The sequence below is a fragment of the Melospiza melodia genome, chromosome 11, assembly GCF_035770615.1.
Source record: "Melospiza melodia melodia isolate bMelMel2 chromosome 11, bMelMel2.pri, whole genome shotgun sequence".
Lineage (NCBI taxonomy): Eukaryota > Metazoa > Chordata > Aves > Passeriformes > Passerellidae > Melospiza > Melospiza melodia.
In genome coordinates, this window is record NC_086204.1 from 16,328,678 (window position 1) to 16,351,967 (window position 23,290).

The 23,290-nt window shown below is 36.4% G+C and overlaps 1 protein-coding gene across 1 annotated transcript in view; it reads right to left on the reverse strand.

Moving 5' to 3' along the window:
* PKN2 (protein kinase N2) overlaps positions 1-23,290 on the reverse strand; it is a 54,501-nt gene that overhangs the window by 11,668 nt on the left and 19,543 nt on the right. Inside the window, exons 2-8 of the mRNA XM_063165758.1 lie at positions 18,727-19,027; positions 10,804-10,955; positions 6,490-6,607; positions 4,758-4,903; positions 4,449-4,662; positions 1,511-1,696; positions 1,113-1,222 (exon numbers count right to left, since the gene is read on the reverse strand). Of these exons, the coding sequence (XP_063021828.1) occupies positions 1,113-1,222; positions 1,511-1,696; positions 4,449-4,662; positions 4,758-4,903; positions 6,490-6,607; positions 10,804-10,955; positions 18,727-19,027 (1,227 nt within the window). The remainder of the gene's footprint in view (positions 1-1,112; positions 1,223-1,510; positions 1,697-4,448; positions 4,663-4,757; positions 4,904-6,489; positions 6,608-10,803; positions 10,956-18,726; positions 19,028-23,290) is intronic.

Consider the following 23,290-nt stretch of genomic DNA (forward strand, 5'->3'; position numbering starts at 1 on the left):
TTGTGCATTTCAAGCACAGAAGGATTCACAGAATATTCTGAGTTGGAAGGGACTTGCATGGATCATCAAAGTCCAGCTTTTAAGTGAATGACCCATATGGGGTTTGAAACCACACCTTGGTGTCACTGGCACCAAGCTCTGACCTTCTGAGCCAGTCTCAGGATACGTGGCCAGGAACAGCAGAAGCAAAGTCCTTTTCTGGCACCAAAACCTGAGTTCTTAAATAGAGCCCACAACACATATGAGGCTGGCAGGAGCAGCTACTATGCTGAGTAGTTTAAGTCTTAATCTGAAAATAATTGAGGCTTCAGAGCTCCACAGCTGCTTGGTTTTTTTTTTTTTTCCTGCACTACTCCTGACTGTAACGTGAATTTCTCTACTTGCAAGTCTAAAATTGCTTCCTTCCTAGATGGAGGGAATCTGGACTGGGGCTTGGCAGGGAGAAAGCAAAAAAACAGGAAAGTGGCTGTTATTTTTTCTCATGTGAGAAGCATGTATTGGAGTAAACATGCACAGGAGATAATTTAATCTCCTAAAATACAGTTTAATTTTCAGAAAAAAAAGAAACCTTATACCTTAAAATACTAGGACTATCAGGTATCTAAAATATACTTGGCTAAATCTATATAACATAAATTCTACTTCAAAAGTAGCAACTCAATACTTGTGCCCTCTAAGTAACATTTAAAGTTATAAGAACGAACAGGTAATGAATTTATTATTCCTGAAGAACTGACCAGCTTTACAAACTTCTATGATGCAGTTTTACCAAAACATCCAAACTGATCTGATATCACATTTTACTGATAAATAATTAAAAGCTGATTATCCAAATAAAAAAGTAAGCACCATCTCTCCCATCTCCCATCTTTGAAAACCCACTAAGGGTTAGATCTTGACAAAAATATTACATCAGTATGTAAGTCAGAAATGTTAAGATTTCTAGAATGCTGGCCCAGCCCAACAGCTTAAGCCCAGGGAGCTCTTTCTAGTAAAGATGGGAATGCTGCACTTACGGAATTTGAATAAAATGACAGCAACAGGAAAAAAGCAACATGAAATTAATACAAGAATCAAGTACAGCTGTTGAGGAAATCAGGCCACATTTTTACCCTGTCTAGTTCCAGTGTAAATTTCTGATCCCATGACTGATTGGAAATCGGTTTCCAGCTAGTTTGACCAACTACGGTGTTATCCAGCTTCAGTACAGCACAGACTTCATCTGTAAGTAAAGTACACAAACTGAGCTTAAAACTTTAAGAGGATTTTACACAAACAAAAAAAAAAATCTCCAGTAATTTTCCCTTAGAAATGTAATCTCATATTTAATTGGTTCTTATGGGCATAATAGCGTGGTTGTGCTTTTGTTAACAGCTTAACAAGTAAAGAAATATTTAAAGTTTAAAGCTTTGAATCAATTTAATATTTTAAATTACAGAACATATCATGCCCATGAAAATTTAAATGAAAGACAATGCATAAAAATAAGAGAAGTAAGGGTATACTGAACTGGACAAGTCATCAGTTTTCAGAAGGTTTCTACCACTCCCACTTTTACTTTTACTGGGTCTGCTTATGAAAGACGATCTGGCTTCATTTGGACTCCAACCAGGTAATGTAATTGATGTGGCTTTTGATCGACCAGGGACATTTTCCAATATATCTTGGCAGCCCATGAGCCTCACTTCCAGGGTACCTAGAAGAAGATGGACAATGACTTATGAAAGTTTTCTGCTCTTAAGTAAGCCAAGTGAATGACTAATGACTGATTGATGGCAATAGCTCACATTCTGACTCCCACAGGGCATAACAGAAAGATCAGATGAAATCAAAAGACAAATCCAGGACACACATATATATTGAAAATAAAAGCATTAAAAGTCAACTATGTGGGACTCAGCCTTCTAGAAAAGAGCAGCAGTTCACCAAGATAACACAAAATAAGTTTTTGTTGTGTTCCAGAAGTCTTTTTGTTTTCTTCACTTGGGAACCTAACTGAGTTGGGTTCGAATTGTAAACAACGTCATTTTTTAAGACTGACAAATTTCAAGTTTCTTATTAAAGCAATGAATCTTGCAGATGGAGCAATAACAATTTTTAATGAGTTTTATATAACTAGTTAATACTGGATAAAATTAACAAACTACTGAGACTACAGATTTTGTAAGAAATCACACACCAGAAATCACATCTGCCTGGTGCATGCTAAAGTCAAATTTGTATCAGTATGTAATTTTAAATCATTCAATTGTTCTAACTTGACTGAATTTGGATTTATAAAAGCTGAGACAAGAAGCTACTCTTCAACAAGCTATTCTTCCAAATCTTCTGCATCTTTAACCAAATGAGGTATAAGGCTGCTGTTCAAATTGAAGAGTTTCCTCCAGCAGCACAAAAACATCTGAATACCACAGATGGTTACAAGAATGGTAGGCTTCATCCTGTACAAGATAACATCTATGAAACTGTGACAGCATTGACTGACAAAATCAACTACTAGAAGTGGTGAAATTAGCCAGTTCATAATAGTGTCAGTTAGAAATGCAGCTCTGAAATGCAGTCTTCTTTTGACAGCAAATGTACTTAACCATGACACTTAAAAAGTACTCTTTTGTAACAGAAACTTAAGTCAGACTTAACCTAAAAATGATCTAGCAACATCATAGCCCACAGAACAGACAGCAAGAAACCAGTCTAAGAAGAAATCCCAACCTGTAGGAAGCTAACAGCCGTAAGTGACAGCTAAGCATTAGGCTATGAAGACAAAGAGATGCTATTGGCTTCCGAAACAGGTTAAAAGGTAAAAGAATACTCCATTCCCAAACTCTGTTTAGAAAAAAAAAAGATATTAATAAGCAGAAAAGCTATACTCTTGTATAAGGAATGGATGCAAATCAGAAAGTCATGTTGATGCACTTAAAGATGTATGACAGTAGCATTGCTCTATTTCTCACAAAGCATTAGAGGCAAAACACAGAGACACTGTTCATTTAAATCCTGCTCAATACAAAAGCTCTTTGTGTAGGCAATATGAAAGTGAAACTATTAAGAACTTCACAAGCGTGTAGCTTTGTCAATTTCCATTAAAAAAATTTCATATGTATAAGGAAATCATGTTTAAAAAGAAATTATAGTCACTATAAAGTATATGGCTCTTCATTATGTGTTACAGGAAACAGAAAAAAAAAAGCAAGTTGTTTTAAACCCAAGGCATGATACTTCCTGCCTTGATCATTTGAGTTTTCATCTGATGAAAAAAGTTCTTATTACCACACAACTTTACAAGGACTCTCAGCAAGTTTCTCTTGCTTCACAATGCAAGAGAAATAGACTTGTTCCATCATATTATTACTATTATTATTATTATTATTGCTTAGCAGAAAAGTTCCTCTTTTTGTTTCAAAATATAACCCCACAGTACTTCAGAATTAAATTCCATTTCATTTCTACATGTATATCCTGAGTAACATTTTAATTCCAGGTATTTCTTTTTTCTTATAAACTTACTCTGTTAATAATAGGCTTAATAGTTACATGCCAAATGTGTTAGGAAACAAAACATAAAGTCAAACCTATCTGTCCTAGGAATTCTAGACCACTGGCTAAAATACTTTAGAACAGCAACATACCCCCAAGTAGTCAGAAGCATGTTTTTCTTTAAGAATGCTGTGAGGGGCAAATGTTCAAGACTTTTGTTAAAGTATTGTTCTCTGTTGAAACCTTACTTTCAATGAAGGACAATTCCAGGTGAACCCAAACTATGAGATTGTTCCTAATTCACATTTATACATAAATATGGTTCTTCACAGTAGGCCAAGTCTCTTTAAAAAAATCACTCCAATCTTATTTGCAAGGAAAAGAGTTGGCACCAACAAACTAGAGTCTCCCATGGTTTCATCTATGTTTGTTAGGACCTCCTTCTTTGGATTACAAATATAATGCATGATTTGGTAGTATAAATCTCACCTTCCAGAAATCCATTGAGGTCCAGTGGGTAAAATAGGAACTGGGAGAAAAGCTGGGTGCCTATCTCCAGCTCTGTCACCTACTTGTTGTATGATCAGGGCAACTCACTGAACCCTTCTGCAACCTAGCTTCCCTATCTGTAAAATGGGTATAATGATACTTTAACACCTTGATGATAAGTACATGATAATCTCAAGATTAAAGGCATTTGGTAAATGCTAGCAATATCATTCCATAAGGAGCTATTTAATGCCAGAGCAACACATTTTCAATAACATTATAAAAAGGTAAACAAATAAATCAAAGAAACTTATCTGCATTTTTTGCAGTGTATAGACACTGGGAAACTCTAAATGCCTTTGTCTAGGAAAAGAACAACAATTACATATGTCCAGTAAGAAATATAATTGGCATTAAAGGCTTGTTTTAAGTCAATAATTAAGATCAAAAAAGGAAAACCAAAAAAGCTCTTTAAATCATACCTGTTAAAGCTGCTGGTTTGGACAGTGTACTGTACTGGTTTTGAGTAGATATTACACTCTGACGAGGACTTAATGTGGGTGAAGACACTAATGAAAGCTCTTCTATAATAATACTGCTTTTGGGATGGTTTTTAGGAAGTTCATTCAATCTCTGTTCCAGTGAATACTTCAAGAGGTCCAGCTTCTGGCTTGATTCATTAAATCTTGCTTGTGCCTTTTTAAAACAAAAAGAATTTGAAATAGTTCAATTTTTTTTTTCCCTTAAAGAACCTTTAAAACAAAGTATCAGAAATTGTAATGACAAATTACTTCTGAAAGTGCCTTTCTGTCGGTAACTTTCCCAGATCCAAGTAATTTCATCACATTTTTTGCACCTTCTGCTACAGCGTACTCTATCCTAAAATGATGCCGTAATTCTTCCATTCGGAGTTCAAGAGGGCTTATCACAGGTTTTGCTGCAAAGAGATATAAACAAACAACCTTCATTGAAGATAACAACCAGGTTTAATTTCTTTAGTATCAACCCCTCCTCCATATAAACAGAGGGGAGAAGAAAAAGGAAAAAAACAGGAGAGATGCATATTTGGTAGTCCAAAGAGAAACTTGAAGTATGTAATAAAAGTAAAAACTGATATTTTAAGCATCTACATTTGAATGAAGAAATAATTGCTCAGGGCCTCTATTCAATAAACAGGTCCTACTTCCTGAAGAGCTATAATTGCTAGAAGATGTTAAAAAAAGAAAATGTCTTCAGGGGAGTTAAGGGACATAACTGAAATATCCCCAATATTCAACTGGCAAGGAAGTTTTGGGACTTCAACACTTCTGAACTACACCATGAGCATTTATCTTTTATACTGCTCTGTAGCCAAGTAGATCCCTGATCAGTTTCTGATAATCTCCCTGGCTTACTTGAAATCCCATGGAATCTGGCTTCTGCCAGCACAGAGAAATGTGAGAGATTCCATACACTGCCTTTGCCAAATGGCCTGGGTCAACCATTCTAATGTCCAACATCTCAGAGTGCTTACATATCCTAACCAGAACACTTCCTGAATATATTCCTTTCTGCTTAAAGCACTAAGAGTAGTAGGAACACAAAAAGGCATTTGAAAGCCCTTTCTAGCATGAATTTCTTTTCCTTTTAAACAAATTATATACATAATCCATGTGCTAAAATGAGTGTTAAAAAGTAGTGTGGAAAAACAAACACAAAAACCAAACACCTCACACACCACAAAACAAATTATGAACATACATTTTTCATTACCTAGGATATATACAGGCCCTGACTACAAGCATTGTCACACAATGTCAATATTCAGAAATGCACACAAATAAAGTTCAAGACTTAAGAGATATACCCATATGCCTGTAAGTTTCTAGTACACTCATGCTATTAGAGCTCAAGAGTAATTTTTTTTTTATTATTTGAAGATTTTCAATGAATGAAAGTTTAAAAATACTTCTGAAATGCAGCATGAGGATTTCAAGCCAGGTCATTTAAATAACACTTTTTTTGGTTGCTTTAAAGGTAATTGTTTAGCACTCAATCTAGCCTAAATACCTATAAAACCAGGAGAAATTCTCCTCCATCTGTCCTACCACTAGAAATAATAAGGTCAGTCTATTAAAGTATGTATGACAAGCAGGCTTTGTACTGGCATCAGATTTTTTTAGCATCATAATATAAAGATTGTATGCTATAAAAAAATCACTAATTATTAAGACAGAAGAAAGCATGCATGAAATGAGAAGCTAGACCACAAAGCAAAAATGGACAGCATAATGTATAGAAAGGATGATAAAGAGAGATGGTATTTCTCTTCATTACAATGAAGGTATTTTCCTTCACATTCCTTCAGATGTTTTTGGCACCCCAAGACACACAAAGTTTTGCCTAGCCTCTGAAAATTTTTGGTTCATGCATGCTGTATCAAATGTTCCTAAAAGAAATTTATGGCAAGTCTGTGTGCATATGGGTATATATCTATATGACATTCTGACATTAAGGATTCATATTTCTTTTCTACACCATCACCATTATCAAAAGCCAATTCATTGGTCTGGACTGCCTGAAGAATCTGCATCCTTATAACTTCTATTTTTGTCTTGCTGTCCTGAAGCATCTGCTGAGCTGTGGCAAGAAGTTTTCGATCCTGTTAAAACAAAGAGACAAATTGAAATCAGAAACATCTTCATGGAACACGACATACTGAAAGTTTCAAACCACACATACTTAGGAACAAGAACTAAATCTATGCATTTCATTTAGTACAGCATTAGGCAAACTAACCACATAAAGATATTAGTGAAAATTAAGTTAGGACAGAGGCATTGGTTGATTAAAGACTGTAAGCCACTCCCAGGGAAACTGTGTTTCAAGGTCAGTGAAGGAGGCATGATCTAGAAACATTACATATGTAGATTAATATTTTGTAATCTGATTCTAAAGAAAGGAGAAGATATTAAGTGCAAAATACCTCCAAAACTATGTAGATTGTCTCCAATTTATTTTGAGTATGGTAAAAACTCTTGTAATAGGCAAATTTGCTGGACTAAACTCATATAAAAGTAATTGCACTATTTAACCTGAGTTGATTTTCAATACTGAAATTAGAAATATGATGTTGCTTAGAAAGCTCATTAAGCTTGCAGAACATTTTTCTGAACAAATGAAAGCTAAAAATTTTTTGCATTAATAAATAGGTAACAAACAAGGCCTACTTCATTAGCTATTTCATCAGCAATCTAAGCACAGTACAGCACTTTTTTATCTAAATAAACTAAGATAACCAAGCTTCATTTTCAAAAGCAGTATCACAAGAAGCTGTTTAGAAGAGAACATTCCTAAAGATGAAGTTTCATAAACTTCCATGGTTCCACGTGGCTCTGTCTCTATGTTCTGGCAATTACCAGACAGCTTAAAGGTGATCTGACTTGCAGTATGAAACACAACAAAAACAAGGTATGAGAAAATTTAAGGCAATTTAAGGCAGTGTATTTGTCCTGTCCATGCAGTACCAGTCAATCACAGTAATTAACAGCAGTCAGGGCAGATGTGTACCACCCTTACAACCCAAAGGGTATTTTGGTTAGCTCATTTTGTAGCCACTCTATAACCTCATTAATAAGTTACTTTCCCATGGACATGGTTTATAATTGTATTTTTGATTTTATAATGAAGTTATCAACTACTTAAGAAGTTAAAGAAAGTAAATTCTTCCCTTGCCATAAGCAAGAGAAAGAACCTGCAGTGAAGCTTGCGTCCCAGAGCTGGAAATACTTGCGCCATGAAGCATACTGTAAGAAAGATCTGTATGCTGAGAAATTGACCTTCACGGAGCTCCTCTATGACCTCTCCCCTTGACTTACTACTCACTCAGATATTTTAATGCTGCCCTTTGTTCTGCAGGGTAGATTTACCAAAATCTACACATAAAAAGACTTTGGTTTTGTGGAAAGAAATTGTGCCCCCTCTGCATACCATAGTTTCACAACTCTCAATTTTAAGCTGTAGTATTAATCAACATTACAGGGAGATACTACAGATTTCATATTTTAAGATTCCATATTACTTATCCAATTAATGATCACACTGACTTTCCTAAATGAATACTTTCTCGCATACAGATGTGAAATTTTGGAATAATCACTGACTCTAGCAGAGTATAGGGTTTAAGGAACAGATTACAAGTTACTCTAAAATCCTGTATTAAACCTTATCCATGCATCATTCTGATGTATAAATATGCTGGAAGTGTTTCTTTGTCTGTATCTTCCCTTTTATCTTATTTTTGATCTTGCTGCTCTTGATTATCCCTCACAGTCTCTTACTGGAATGGATTTGCTTGCTCAGGAGCAGCATTAGCCCTTCAGTGTGTAGAGCAAAGGCAATCCAGTGTTACAGAGATATCCTTAGGTTTTAAAGAGACAGAAGATCACATCTTCCGAATCAAAATGTATGTGTAATGCTCAGCAGCTCTCTTAGTGTTGGAGGCTGAATACAAAGTATTTCAATGCATCTTCTGAGTACAGAAGAACTGACAGTGCCTGTAAAACTGATCTGCAGAGCTGTCATGGGATCTCAGAGAACCTACGCACATGCAAGGAAAGATGATCGTTATCTCAGAAATGTTCAAGTCCAAATAGGTTGAGCTGAATGTTACTGAAGCAAGTAAAGTACAAAGGGAAAAGCTTCCCATGAGATGATGGGTTTATTAACAGACTGCTTTTTCATTTTTAGAAAACAGATTATAACTTCCCTCCATTAAATTTAGGTCTCAAAATAATACAACAGATTTGAAATTAGATCATACAGTACACTTGCAGAAAGGTCACAAATGAGTTTAATATGTTTAAAGATGGCCTATGACTACTTTTTAAAGAACTACTGGATTACTGGGATTGGATTCAAACTGGGGATTTTCTGCCCCTTTTGCCCACCCCATCCAGATGGTTGGATTCTTTTAAGCTCTGCTTTTTAAAACATAGTCAGCATGCTCAAGGATACAGTTCAAACTTGCCCAATAACTCACAACTGAGCAGAAAAAAAAAAAAAAGAGAATGAATACCCACCATTTCCATCCTGTTTGCTGAAGTGGCTGGCAATGCTTTTGTGCTTTGCAGCTTGCTCTCTCCAGCCCAGTTACTATATACTCCCAATGTGGTAGGCTCATTTAAGCATTTACCAATCACAAATACAAGATTCAATCAGAGATTTTAATTACATACCTCAATCTAAAGCAAACCAGAATTTATCTTCTCTACCTAGTCTGATCAAAGCCTGCTAACAATGTCTAATATTAAAGCCGGAGTGTTTAGTTAAGTTTTTCAGCCTGTTATAAGGTTACTTACCAAGGGTTTATTAGAAACCTAATTTGTGTATGTCTTTTGATCCATTTGGGTTAGCTAATTATTAGTTCTAAGTGTACCTGATGTTAAGTACATGGCCCCAGAGAATGTAGACTCCAAGGGTTTCTAGGAGCTGAGGGACTGTGGTGGATGGACAGCATTCCCAGGACCTTAGTCATAATGTGCACTCCAGCTATTTCTTCTATTTGCCCCCAGCTAGTATGTTACAGGTCACTTTCAGATAAGGCTGCCTGGGACAGGAGGAACTTGATGGCACCTCTGGTCCATCGAGTCTAAACTCATTTTCTGTGAGAAAGCAGCGCTCCCTGCTATTTGTTCAAGGTATAAGGAAGTCATACAGTAGAGACATACAAAGTGATCTGCCTCTCCACCAACACCTAGCCCAAATTCAGTCAAAAACATGAAGTTCCTTTCCAACAATTTCTAGTTAAAATCAGTTCTAAGGGGTAGCAATGTAATTTCCAGATTCCTTCTCTTCTAGCCAAACACTTCCTTTTAGTAAGTTGACTGACCCAGATAGGTGCTGGCTCAGCTAAGATCTTAAAACATTTTGATTCTCCTTACTGCTATCTGGACACAAAAACATCTAACCAAGCTACTACACATTATTTGTTAGATCTACTCTTGTGTTTCCCCTTAGTCTTGAAATTAATTTCCTTAATGATTTAATAAAGGTAAAGAACGGTTAATGAGTAATGAATGAAAGGTGAAGGGGAATGTAAGTAGAGGATCCTTCCCTCCCTTTTTTCTCATTTGAGAATTATGACTGCCTTTCACCTCCTTGGAAAAATTCTGGTGCTATCAAGAGAGAGTGAGTGCAAGTACTTAAAATTCAGATATAATAGTAAGTGTGGCTTTATTTTTAATTTCACTTTATTCTATCAGTTGCTACCTCTAGATTACTACACTTCCCTAAAAAGAATTTATTTCAATGCGTATTTTATGTGTATCAGTGCAGGTTATGACATCTCTATCAGAATACTACACACATTCTATTGAAGCATTTGGCACAGATCTTTTTGCTGCTAACTACAACTAGATGACAAGTTCAGAATATTCTTGGCAATACTGCCTTTGTTGCAATTATCATGCATGTTACAATGTTAAACTAATGGATCTTTTTTTTTTTTCTGTGGAGCTAGGCAAAACACCAGACACCAGTCAGTCCTACCAAGCTTTGCTGCTAAGTGAATCCCACGTGGTCAAAGATTACTAGATGTACTAAATTTAGTAAGCCGGATTTATTATTTAGGTTGAACTGCATCTGCACAAACTGATAACACAATCCCTGCAGTGGGTATCAAACCACAACAAAAAATGGTAAAATAAATTGTAGCAGATTTGATGGAACTGTTTAACAAAAATATAGCCCGAACTAAAAATACTGAAGCTGCATACTGTTTATACATTTTACAGTCACATTACAGCAATGTGAAAACCCACATTCATTTAATGATCTTTAAGCATTCCAAAGCCTTACCTTTGAAGAGCCATTTGAGTACATCTGTATCATATTTTCTGCTCCCTGTTTTACCTTCAGTTCTATATCCAACTGCTTCTTTAAGGCCATCAATCTGTTGTTCGTAGAAAACCGAGGATCACTATTTGGAGTATCAGGAGTGCTAGGACAATCTGTGAATTAAAGAAAAGGTATAAGCATGCAGAAAAAAATCCAGGAAGAAAACACCCAAACCACTCCCCCAAAACCCACCTTACACTCTATTCTATGAAGTTACAGATTGAACAGAACTGGAACATCCTACTTGAGAATTAAGTGACTCTCCTGTCCAGAGCTACTTTGCAACAGGACTGCAAATGCGCCTTACCATGAAAAGCCTCCTGAGAGCCCTGTGACTCCTACACATGTCCTGATTCACATGAATCACTTCCGGCACTGGGCAAACAGGCAGGTCTGCAGCTAAGCCTATTTTTATTTCAAAGGAGATTTAATTCTTCTCAAATGTCTTGAGTCAATTAAAAAAATGCAGTTTTCCATTAAGCTCTCTTATACCCCCGATTTGATATCAAAGTGTTTTAACAACAAACTTGGATAATAGTATTAGATACTACTGAGCACTGTCTGAATACAGCTCTTGAGTAGATCCTCATCTGTTTTAGTGTGAATACTGCAGACACTGTCCATGTCAAAATTAAGAACAGATAAAAATAAGCCTTTTTCTTATTCTAAAGCTGAATGCATTCTGCTGTGCAGTCATAACAGAAATCTGGGATAACTGGATACATAGTCAGATAGGTTACTGAACAATTCACTGATCTATGGGAAGGAGAAAGCTTTTTCACTTGACAGTATTACTGTGTTTGGGTCTCCCTCTTGTTGGATTTATTTCATGGAATGCAAGTTAGTTTTATCAATTAAATTATAAAGTCAAGCTCCTTAACTTTTCCTAACCAGTCTATTGTATAACTTCTGCAACATGAACTGTTAGTAAACTGAAAATAAGTGGCAACTGGACTATTTCCAACACATCTGTCCTTATAGCTAACTATTCTTCCGAGCAGTCCCAATGACTTCCAACCTTTTGGTAAAAGAGGACAAATTATTTCCACCATAATAATAAAAAAAAAAAAAAAAATTTCTTCTACCCCAACAACCAAGAGAATACCTTCTCTGTGGACAAACGGTTCTGGTTTCCTTGAAGACAGTATTTACTGAATATGAACCACAGAATCTTTTTTCCAGTTGTAATAATCTTCCTTGCATTAAAACTAGGATGAGGAATGCTGGAATCCTCAATTACCAGAAAACAGAGGCAGTGCACGAGTAACTTACAAATTTTTACTTATGAGATATCAAGGGGAGATATTTTATCTGCCATTTCATACTTTCTCTGTAAAAGTTTCTGATAACTACTTCTGGAGATTTAACACATTTTGTTTCCAAGTTTGCTGGATAATTTCCTCCTAAATGGCAATCTTTGCTGAGGCTACATACAGATTTCAAGTAAGGAGTTTTAATTTCCTCTACTGCTAATTCACTCTTCACTTCGAGCCACTTACAAGTCTCTTACTGCATCCTCACTACTTAAAGGTAGCACAGAAAATACCAGATGTTTTTTAAAAAAAATCTGCATTACTCCTCAGCTGTTTTTTCATTGATCCTCTCCTCAATGTTTTGGCTTGGTTCCTCTGTGGAAGAGCACTTGAACAGCTTTACCTAATAAAATCTTTTATTAATAAAATAAAGATTAACAAAATGCTTTCCTATCACTTATGTCTTCAGTTTCAACTAATCCTCATCTAATAATCTATTCAAAATGAGAACAAACATGAACTTGAACGTCACAGTGTCAGGTCTCCTTGTAAAGTAGATTCATCATATAAATGATATTTACCAACTTTAGATATATGATGCAAGCCTCTACCACTTAAAGATCCCAGCCCTCTGATGATCCCTGGGAAGGCTGTGGGGCTCCTGAAGTCTGTTTTCACAGCTTTTAAGGATGTACACAAGCAGCCTTTCTTTGCATTAAAACAACACACAAGTTGCAAGTTAAGGACTAATTAGAGATACCATGTTTCAGGCTGCCCAGGCAGCTGTCATTATCTGCCTTTGCATGTCTCTGCTGTGAAGGTGTAACCACACCACTTACCTGGGTCATCTCAAGAGCTGGTCTGTACTTGTGGGTGTAACCTACCCTCTACTACTTAGTTAAAATTGTTGTACTATGTGCTTTGTTAGTAACTAATAGCAAAGGAAACTTTGGTGCAATAGGGACTAATTGCTAGGAAGAAGTAATTTTTTGCCTTTAGGCATAATGGCTGCTCACTAAACTCCCAAATTTGGAACAACATGCTTCTTAATATATTATGTTAAAAAAAAAACAAACAATAGTTTTTCAGAGATGCTTTCCAAGGACTCCTTCTACCATCCCCCAACCAATCTCCCCATTAGTACTCAGTAAGCAGCTCGAGGCAGCTTCTTATAGAATTCAGATTAATTTTTAAATCAGCCAGACAAACCGGTTCTATTGCAGAAAGGATTGACAGTCTCAGCAGCAACACTACAAGCTACATCTGTATTAGCTGTTTCCTTTTCTCTTTGTTCTGGAAGGTTGTAATGACTTTGCATGGCTAGTTATCTCAGATTTATTTATCTAAAGCACTTTACAGAGGGAGTCATATCTCCTCTGAGAGCATTTAGTTATCTTCATAGAACGAATAAGTAATAAATTCATCCACGTAATTGCAATCAATGGAATTTATGTATACTCCTAAAGTTATACAAGAGTTAAGTACTAATACCAAATTGATATTTCACTCAAAGTAGGGACTGGGGAACAGAAGAGATTTTCCAGGTTGCCCCATTTGTTGGTTAATACGGGCAGTGCAAGACTTGCCATTTTGGATACATTCAAGTACAGCTTTGCATAGGACAGCAAGGGCTTTGCTGGGGTACAGGTTCGGGCTCCCAGACCCAGATATTGTTCTTGACAGAGAGTATAGAGTGAAGCAACACATGCATTTCAAGTGAACTCAACTTCAAGCAAATAGGCATCTTATTATGCTCAACACCTATGAATGTTGTTGCTTAACACCAGTGAGTTTTGTGCAACTTGTCACCACACATGCAGGCTGCTGGAAGGGCTACAGTGCTGCTTCCCTAGCATCTAAAAGACCCTGTTTTCATAAAAATATACTCACCAGACTTAAAATAAATTAATAGGGATGACTTTTTATTTAATATTTGGATTACATGAGGACAATTGCAGTTTTCAGTCTGAAATGCTCATATGAACCGTGATCTTTGCTCTTCTGAAAACCTTTTCAGTTGGAGTTTGTACAGTGCTCACCAGCAAAAACTTCTTGCTTCTAAATTGCCTTTTACCCATCACTGCTATCTAAGTTATATTTATAAAGAGCAGTTACATAACTCAACTCTTCTGAGACTGCTGCTCATTTTTTGGGATCTCCTCCCCAGATGCTACATATAGTATTTCTTCAGTAAGCTCAGTGTGAAATCGAGGATCCCACATAACTTTCTGAATTTGGGTTCCCAGATGGTACTGCAGCTTGCTGCTTAAGTAGTCAATTAGCAGCAAGTACCTTTGGTAAATAGTTAATTTTAATCTTATTTGAGGATATTTAATTGCAGTTAGCCTCCTCAGTGTCATACCCCACAGAAATACCTGCAATGCATTTAGGCATTGCTGAAGGGAGGAAGAAAGATGCATGGTCAGGCTTTTCTCAGGGAGTCAGAAGGTTGGATCAGCACTGGAACTAAATCATCAGTAGGCCCAAGGCAGCAGGGGACATTCTGCACTCTAAAAACATCCAGTGCTGACCTCCTGGAAACTTCTGAAGTTGAGCTGAATTTCCACTAGGTAGCAGCTAATTTTAACTACTAAAAAAGTGGCATGAGATTCTTTCAAATTGCATAGATAATATTATTCTATTAAGGGTCCCAAAGTTATCTGAAATTCCAATGGATATGAGTTTGTAGGTGGAGTCTGCTATCTAAAAAGTCACTACCTATTATCAGTTTGGTCGCTACCTCTACCAGTTTCCAGTAATTGGTCTTATGTGGACACTTTGGTGTCCAACAGATTAACCTAGTCTTTTGTAAGGACAAAGAAATCCCCCAAACAGCCAGCTAATCATATTATTTTAAAAAATAATTTATTTTCTTTGCAATGCCTACAGCCAAGTTTGATGTAAAGTGGATAGCTTCCATGTCAGTTAGGAGGATGGAAGAAAAGGCATTAACTTGTCTCTGAGTTAGTTTTGTCCATATTTTATCCAGTTTTATCAATTCACTCAAAGGTTTTCCTATCATTACACTTCTCTATCCCCCTTAACTTCAGCTCTATGAAACAGACCAATTTGCCAATTTATAGGTTCTCTATGTATTAGCTACATGTCTAATTAAATCAGTAACTTGCTATAGGTAAGCTATTTCAGTCTTACACCTCCCTGAGTCACATTAGAGACCACAATCTGTACTGCTGCTTTTGACACAAACACAAATCCACCAATTCAGTCTTTGCTGTTGTATAGAAGTATGTTTTCTAGACACAACATTTCTTCATCTCTGAAACAGAAGTAATCATCCCCATGGGACACATTACGTCTCTCAGACTTGCAGCAATAATGGTTGCTAGGCTTGTCCTACTCTTTTTATGTTGTTGGATTCTGCTTCACTTTTAAGTGTTGACCTACAAATTTTAGAATTCTACATCCTTGCAGTGACTAATACACTGCACAACAAGGGCAGACTTGGGTACAAAGTCCCACTTCTAAAACAAACTTAGATTCATCAGCAATCCCTATAAGGTAAAGTACACCTATGTTGTGCTAAAAGTTGTTTCTGAATCACATACCCACTGTCAAATCTACCCTCACATGCTCTAATAAAGCTGTTTGGCAAACTGCACTTTCTGGTTAAAGTTTAGTACTAATTCTTCAAATAATTGTGATCTTTCAGCTCTAGGCAAACTACCACAAAAACATCTAAACTTGCTTGGAATGGAATGTTATTAAAACAGATTTTTCTACAGTAGACTTGTTAACACTATATTTAATGATTTCAACATGTATTGATTGCACTGTGCTGATTACAAAGCAGTTACACTAAAAATTAGTGGCTTGTTAAAAAGTAATACAAGTTACTGCTTGATACCATAAGCAACAGAAAGAACCACAACAGCCTGTGTAGCATTTCTCAGCTCTATATTGGGAGCACTTCACAAGTATATGTTCACACCCACTTTTCAGATACAGGAACACAAGAAGATTAAATGACTGTTCTAAGTTATCAAAATGGTCTTTCAACCAGTCAACAAAAAAGTCAAAAAAATCTTTACAGTTCAGGCCTGACAAGTCAAAGACATCAGTTCAGTGAATCTCAATCCTGACTTTAGAACTTGAAAAAACCTACCCAGTATATTCTGTCACACAGGGAAAAACACAGGGCTTTAATACTGAAATGTATTAAAGTACATAAAGAGAAGACAGACCTTGACTCATACAGCTCTTGAACCTTCTTTACCTTATTTTCAGCATTCATGATCATATATTTCCACCTCTTTTATATAACTTGTTACTAAGTGACCAGAAGAAGGTCAAACACAAGCTAAAGTGAAAAGCAGTAACACTGAATAAAGATAATCTCTTTATTCAGTGCACTTTTTGGGGAGCTCCCATATTGACCAGTAAATGGATATTAAATTCACTGCCTATTTGAGCAAAAGCAAGAATTGCCCAAGTGGGGTATCTGTGACTGTCCACTGAGGTATCTGATGTCAGATGCAGTCACCTTTAGGGTTATGTATCTCTGTACTTCCTCAGTACCATGCATGTGTGTGTGTACACATGTATCCACATGCACACACACAGTTGGCATGTCATAACTTTTATGTTACCAACTTTATTTTGTGAAGGTCAAGCTCACCAATACCTTAAGTCAAGCCTAAGGCTTCAGTATTAAAAATCAAAATATCACCAAAATGACTTGCATCCGTTTGTCTCAAGACAGACAACATTTACTGAGAGTGCTCCCCCTCCATGTACTACTGACCATGAATGAGGAAGGAGACAAGCACTTAAAATACAAGGCAAACATTACAAAAAACTCAAGCACTTCAACTTCAGAGGGTGGGTGCTTCCAAATCTTTATCTAAAAAGAGGTATTAACAGAATTAAAGATTACTTTTTTTTCCCCCCTCATGAAGATTATGCAAAATAGTCTATTTAAATGGGTCTTGCATGGGACTACCTGATGCAATACTTTACAGAGAATATAAAGATCTCAACCAAATTTTCAAGTTTTTTCTTGCATTTTTCCATGATGAAGACTGTACAAATTAACTACCACTAACACCTAGAACAGAATGGAATTTAAAAACAGTCCTAAGAAGTTTAGCACACATCAAAAGCATGTAGAAGCACATAAGATCAACCATGATCTTTTGTCCTTTGAATCCCTCCTGCATTTCCCAAGACATGCACAATGACAATATTACTCATTAACTCATTATGATAAGGCTTTTAAAAATGCTAGACTGGAAGGAAGCATTCAAACAAGAGCATTTCTGTGCTCATCCACTTTTCAAGTTCTACTGCTAGATGAATTTTGCAAATTGTATCTGCACAGATTTTTAATATTTGGTCTATACACAGTTTGTATACAATTCTCTTTCTGTTCCACTCTTCCTGTTCCTTTAAAAGCCACAGTCCTGTCAACACTGAAGCAGATTTTCATAAACTTTAGCTGACATGGAACAGAATGCTTCATGCCTACCAAAAGCCCAGTGGCTATCTGGAAGCATACATGATTGCATTCATTTCCATTTCATGCTGCAGCAACCACTTAGCCTCACTGGTTCCAGCTGTGTCCCTGCTCCACCTCTTGTATCCTCACACAGATGAAATGCCAAAAAGAATCCAGCACAGGCCACCATGGCCACCTGAACACCTCTGCAGTGTGTCACTGGGCCAGACTATGAACTGCAGACATCACCAACCACTATTTCCTAAATTCTCACTGTAACCAACCTTGCATCACAAGGATGCTGCAGACCTTTATTCCACTGCCCAAGCTTCCTCAGGCTTGGCATTCACTTCACATGAATCTTCAATGGCTTGAGCACACTATTAACATTTTGCCAAGAAGAGTCTGTGCAATGTGAAATCACCATGCTGGCAGTATCTCCCAGGCCATTCCACAAAGCTCAAAGAGGACTGTTTACTTTCACAACATTCCATCTTAAAATACCAATCCTGGTATTTTTAAAAAATACATTCAAAATTAGTATTGACTTGCTGCCATGCCACAGAAAATACTAATTAAGACCATCAACTACAACCATTCTGTGAAAACAATTTCAAATTGTCTTTAAAATAGTAGCTTTGCTGTGGAAAAGGCTGGAGAATAAATAAATTGTAAGAATTGTCACTGTAAGAAATGTTTGATAAGTTAAATAACAGCACAACCGAAAAACATTTTCTAAGTTAAGTTTTAAAAAACCAAAACCTAACAAAAATTTTTAAGTATGAATGTTGTAATTTTTCCTGCATTGAATAAAATGGTGCATCAATTTTGATGTCTACAGTGTAATTCAGAGAAAGTCACTGGAAGAGCTCATGAAATTTGCTTTCACACAGAGAAAAGTTACTAGGAAACATTACAGTGACTGAGAAAATATTTTAGTATGCTAAGAACTGAAAGTGAAGAACTCATAATCCATAAAAGACACTGTTCCCTGGGAAGGAATTTTAAACTCAAAGGTACTGGATACTGACTTGTGAGTCAAAACAAAGAGACATACATAAGTAACAACCTCACCAGCTACAGATTTGCTCATTCACAAAGCAAATTTTTCAAGTGAAATGGGGAGAGCTTATCTCAGCTATAAAGAAAAAGTGATTTCACAGTAATGCGTGGTACCTGCAACATCTTCGAGATCTGTTACAACAATGTGTGCATTTAGCTCCTGTAACTTATGATGCAAGTCTTCTAACTTCTTATTCGATTTTTTCAAAATGTTGTCCACATATGCCAAGTTCTTTTTATCCGTTGTGACCTTCCTGAGGTTCTCTGCTCCCTCCTTGATTTTAAGTTCCTTTCTTATTTCTCGCTTGATTTGGTCCTTTATTTCATCCAGCTTCTGCTGTACCATTGTATCTGAGAAGTCCAACTTCTGGCCAGTGCTCACATTCTCAGAGGTTACAAGGCCTTTGGCATCCCCCTAGGAAGAAAAACAGTAATATAATCACCAGGCAACACTGTTTCTGACAACACACACTTACAGTGCCCAGCACTCAGGTCTAAGTTAACCCTGTAAGGTCACTCACTAACCTCAGCTTACACTCACATTGACCTAAAGCAACAATATCACAAGATATGATGTTAACTGGAGCTACATTTTACAACAGATTTATTTTAAATTGAGTGACATCTTTACTATGCCTATTTTTAACAGCAAGAGATTTAAATACTTTTGTATTTGTCATGGCTGCTTGCCTAGCAGTTATATGCCTCAGAGCTAATGAGTCATGTTTGTGATTTTATAGATTTAATTTGTGTTTTAATAGATAAGATGGATAGAGGAAAGAAGACTAACTTCTAATAATTATAATCTATGGGGAAATTTTATACATTCTTTATAATAGGTTCCTTTTAAAGATTGTTAAAAAAAAGTAGTGATACTTGCAGTTGTTTAAAGAAATACTGGCATATCTATAAGGATCTTTTAAGGTTTTACTGGAAAGACATTTACCAGGTCTTTTTAATCCTTCAAGTAAAAATGTTTTTTTTTTTTTAAATTTTAAAATAAAAATTAATTTATTTAAAAAGTAATAATCATTAAAAAACCCCAAATCTTATTTTCTTGTGCAGGCAAGCTAGGCTGAAATGAAAAAAAAAAGTTGCACTAATGAAAGAGGAGTTGTTGTAGTGAGGGAGCAGGGGATGAAAAGCCTTCAGAGTCCCACTACACAGGGGGTCATAATTGTGCCTACTATACATTCACATATCATTGAGAAGTAGGAGCACAAGGGCACATTATAGAACCTACAGCAGTGAAGTTCATATACAATTAATTACATATGTAACAAGATTTGTGTGCCTTATGCACAGGCCCCAGACAATGAGCAGACATTAGGTTCTACCCAAAAAATTCCAGCTTGAGGTAAATGAGTGAAGATAAAGAAAGATTCTCCTGAACTTGAATTTGAACCCATCCTAACTCAGAATTATTTAATAAATGTCTGGCCTGATTTTCATGTAACTACCCAAAAGACCAAAATTCCACCAAAATTTCTTAAACACTATGATGAAGTTGCCTTGACTTCTGAAAAACGGGGTGAACAAAAGGCATTTTATAGCATAATTAAATGTAGAAAGTTTTTGTCATAAAATCAGTTAGCATCACAGTAAACAGAAGAAGACTTTTGGGAGGGAGTTCATGGAGCACAGCACCAGGCTAATAAACTGAAGAATGTCCAGAACACAAAACTACTACAGACACTCTACAGTAACTTGGTTTTCAAAACAATTTGTATCACGAAGGTTGTGCCTGGACCCTACATGTCAACAGATAATGCTGGTCAAACTATTTCAATCCATGCATATTCCAGCAATACTGCCTTCCATAAGCAAGATCCAATCTACTAGTCCTCAACTATAATTTCCCATGTTTCTCGAGTCTCTCATTAAATTTGTCTATCCACAGATTCCACTTTTAGTACAAAACGTTAACAACTCAAAGATTCTTAAATATTCAAAGTAGTCAGAACCACCATCTTGCCACAGAATTTGACTATCAGTAAAACAGAGAACAAGAAAGCAATTTAGAAATGGCAAAGTGAGTTAGAAATGAAAGGGAAAAAATCATGCAAATTTACTTTAAGTACACTTGTGAGTGCTCTTCTGTCAGTGCAGATTAAAATAAATAATTATGCATATGTGGAGAGGCTATTAATAGCTGTACTGGGAAGTACATGGCATTGTTTCCATATATAGGCACATAAAATAGAATTGATTTTAAAAAAATAAAATAGAATAATCAATAGCAATGAGCAACTGGTCCAAAGGTTCTTGAAATGAAGGAAGCCATCCACCATGAGTTGAGTGTTTAGTTTTGAGAAAACTGAAACTGAAAATAAATTGATATAACAACTGTATGGCAAACTATTTAAGTAGTGAGTATATCCAAATCAGATTAAGATCTTTAATTTTCCTGTCTTTCTAACACATAAAAATTAAGGACATCAAAAAAAGACAAGATTACTATGCTACTAGTCAGCCTTTAAGGATAGAGATATTAAAAACAATTGTGAATAAAAAGTATTTATTTTTCCACCACAATTTTTCATGCCTGTTGTGCAAGCTTTCTAGAAATAAACTTATGTATCACATGCTTCCTTAAAGCAGGATATTATACCTTTTAAAGTTCATAGGAGAAAGACAAATGAGAAATGTAAAAACCCCAAATCAAATAACAAAACCACCAAAACCCACAAGAAAACCTTTTTTTCAATGCTGTAATAGCACCTGAAGTTTGCTAAAATTATGCCAAGAATGTACACTTACACAGAACAATGTAATTAAGATCTAAATAATTCAGAAATATTATTCACTCGGGTTTACTAAAGAGACTTCAGTTAATTGTTCATCCATTGAACAATAATGTATTTTGTTACAGGGGAGGTTTTTATCCCTCTACAAGCCCTATATCCCATCTGTTAAAATGTTGTTACATTCTCCCATAAAAAGGTTTTTGGAGCCCTTGTTCCAGACAGAGTCCCTAGTAAGCCTTCAATGCAATTAAATCTCCATGATCATTAGTAATTTGCCTTCGGAATTTGCAGTAATTGAGTTGAAGTTCTCCTCAGCCTGAGTAGTCTCAGCAGCATTTTTGTCTCTGGATTTAAGGGTTTCAGGACAGACTTGTCTTCTTCAATCTGCTTTTGAGACAGTGGAGTTCAATAGTGGGGGTGCTAACACTGGAAGCTGGTCACACTACCTGTACACTTAAACATTCTTTTGTAAATCCCCCCAAAAGCCACAGATGATACTCCCTCTGTCTCTCCTGTCATCCAGAGTTAATTACACTTTTGAGCAAGAAGTATTCTCACCTAGTTATCCAGATGTGTCACCTGGCACAAAGGTCACAGTGAAATAAATTCTTCCAAGGAGGCACCTGTGCACTCAGTGACCCCTGAAGGTCACTGTGAAGGCAGAGCAACACTGTGTTCTGCAAGGGAAGCTGCTCTGGCCCTGCACTCTTTGTTGCTGAGATGCAACAAAGCTTTGAGACAGAGCCTCATGCTGCAAAGATGAGCAGCCTCAAAAGTGTTCCAGTTTAAGATGAAGATAATGTCCACAATGGCACAGGACAGAACGTCTGATAGTTAAATCAGTCTAATAGTAAATGTCTAATAGCAAGTCAGTAGTAGAAATGAGGTAGGATTTTTTTCTTTAAGAAAAGCACCTCCCAAATGCCAAACTCAAAACTATACTTTTTAATTGAAGTTACTTAAAATACAGCATATTCCAGTTTTGTTAGATGAGAACCTACTACCAAGTCTCTGCTTAGAGTTGAATATTCTTTCAAAAAATGATTTTTCTCATTTGGATAAACTCCTTCCCAGGATAAACCTCACATCCTTTAGGTTATAGGTGCTCTGTCCACTCAACCTGAAAATTAAGTGTAAAAAGAAACAACAATTAGGGACAAGGCTCAAGTTCTTTCCTTTGCAGTGCTCAAGCAGGCAGCGTGCAAAAACAAGAAACCATTCACATTCTGTACACCAAGACGCTATCAATGAATTTTTGTACAACTCTTTCCTTTACTCTCCCTCTTAACATAAAATATCTTAAGAGTGGAAATGCTCGAAAACAGATAATGACTAAACCACTCTTGCTGGCAAAAGAGAGAACAGGCCTCATTGCTTTACAATCTAAGGCAACAGAACGGGCAGCCAGTTACTGATTCTCAGTTTCTTTTTAAATTCTGTAGTGTTTTGAGTGCTGGTTAAAAGAGAGGGGCCAGTCTTTGCTGGGTGCTGCCAGTACTGGACAGCCCAGCACAGCATCCTTTCCCCTTGTGCCACACAAACTGCTGGGGACCTGGCTCTCGGCCTGAGCAGCAGCACCCACCCACCGTGGGAGGCACAGACAGCACTGAGAGGCAGCACTGCACACCTCTCTGCTAAATACATGCTTCTGAGCCCTGCAAATTACTGAAACATTTCAGTGTGTAATGAAACTCAAATATGCTAACCACAATTAACTATCAACAACCGCACATACGATACTACTGCTTGATTAAAAAAAAAAAAAAAAAGGAAAAAAGAGCCCATTTATGCAGACTTCCCATGGCACAGGGCTTAACCTCACTTTGATTGATTGCTGGCTCAAAGACTATCTATTTACATAGATTAATTCAAGATGCCAGCCTTCAACTTCTGTACTTCTGGGAACTGTTTTTAAGTATAGTCGCTGAAAA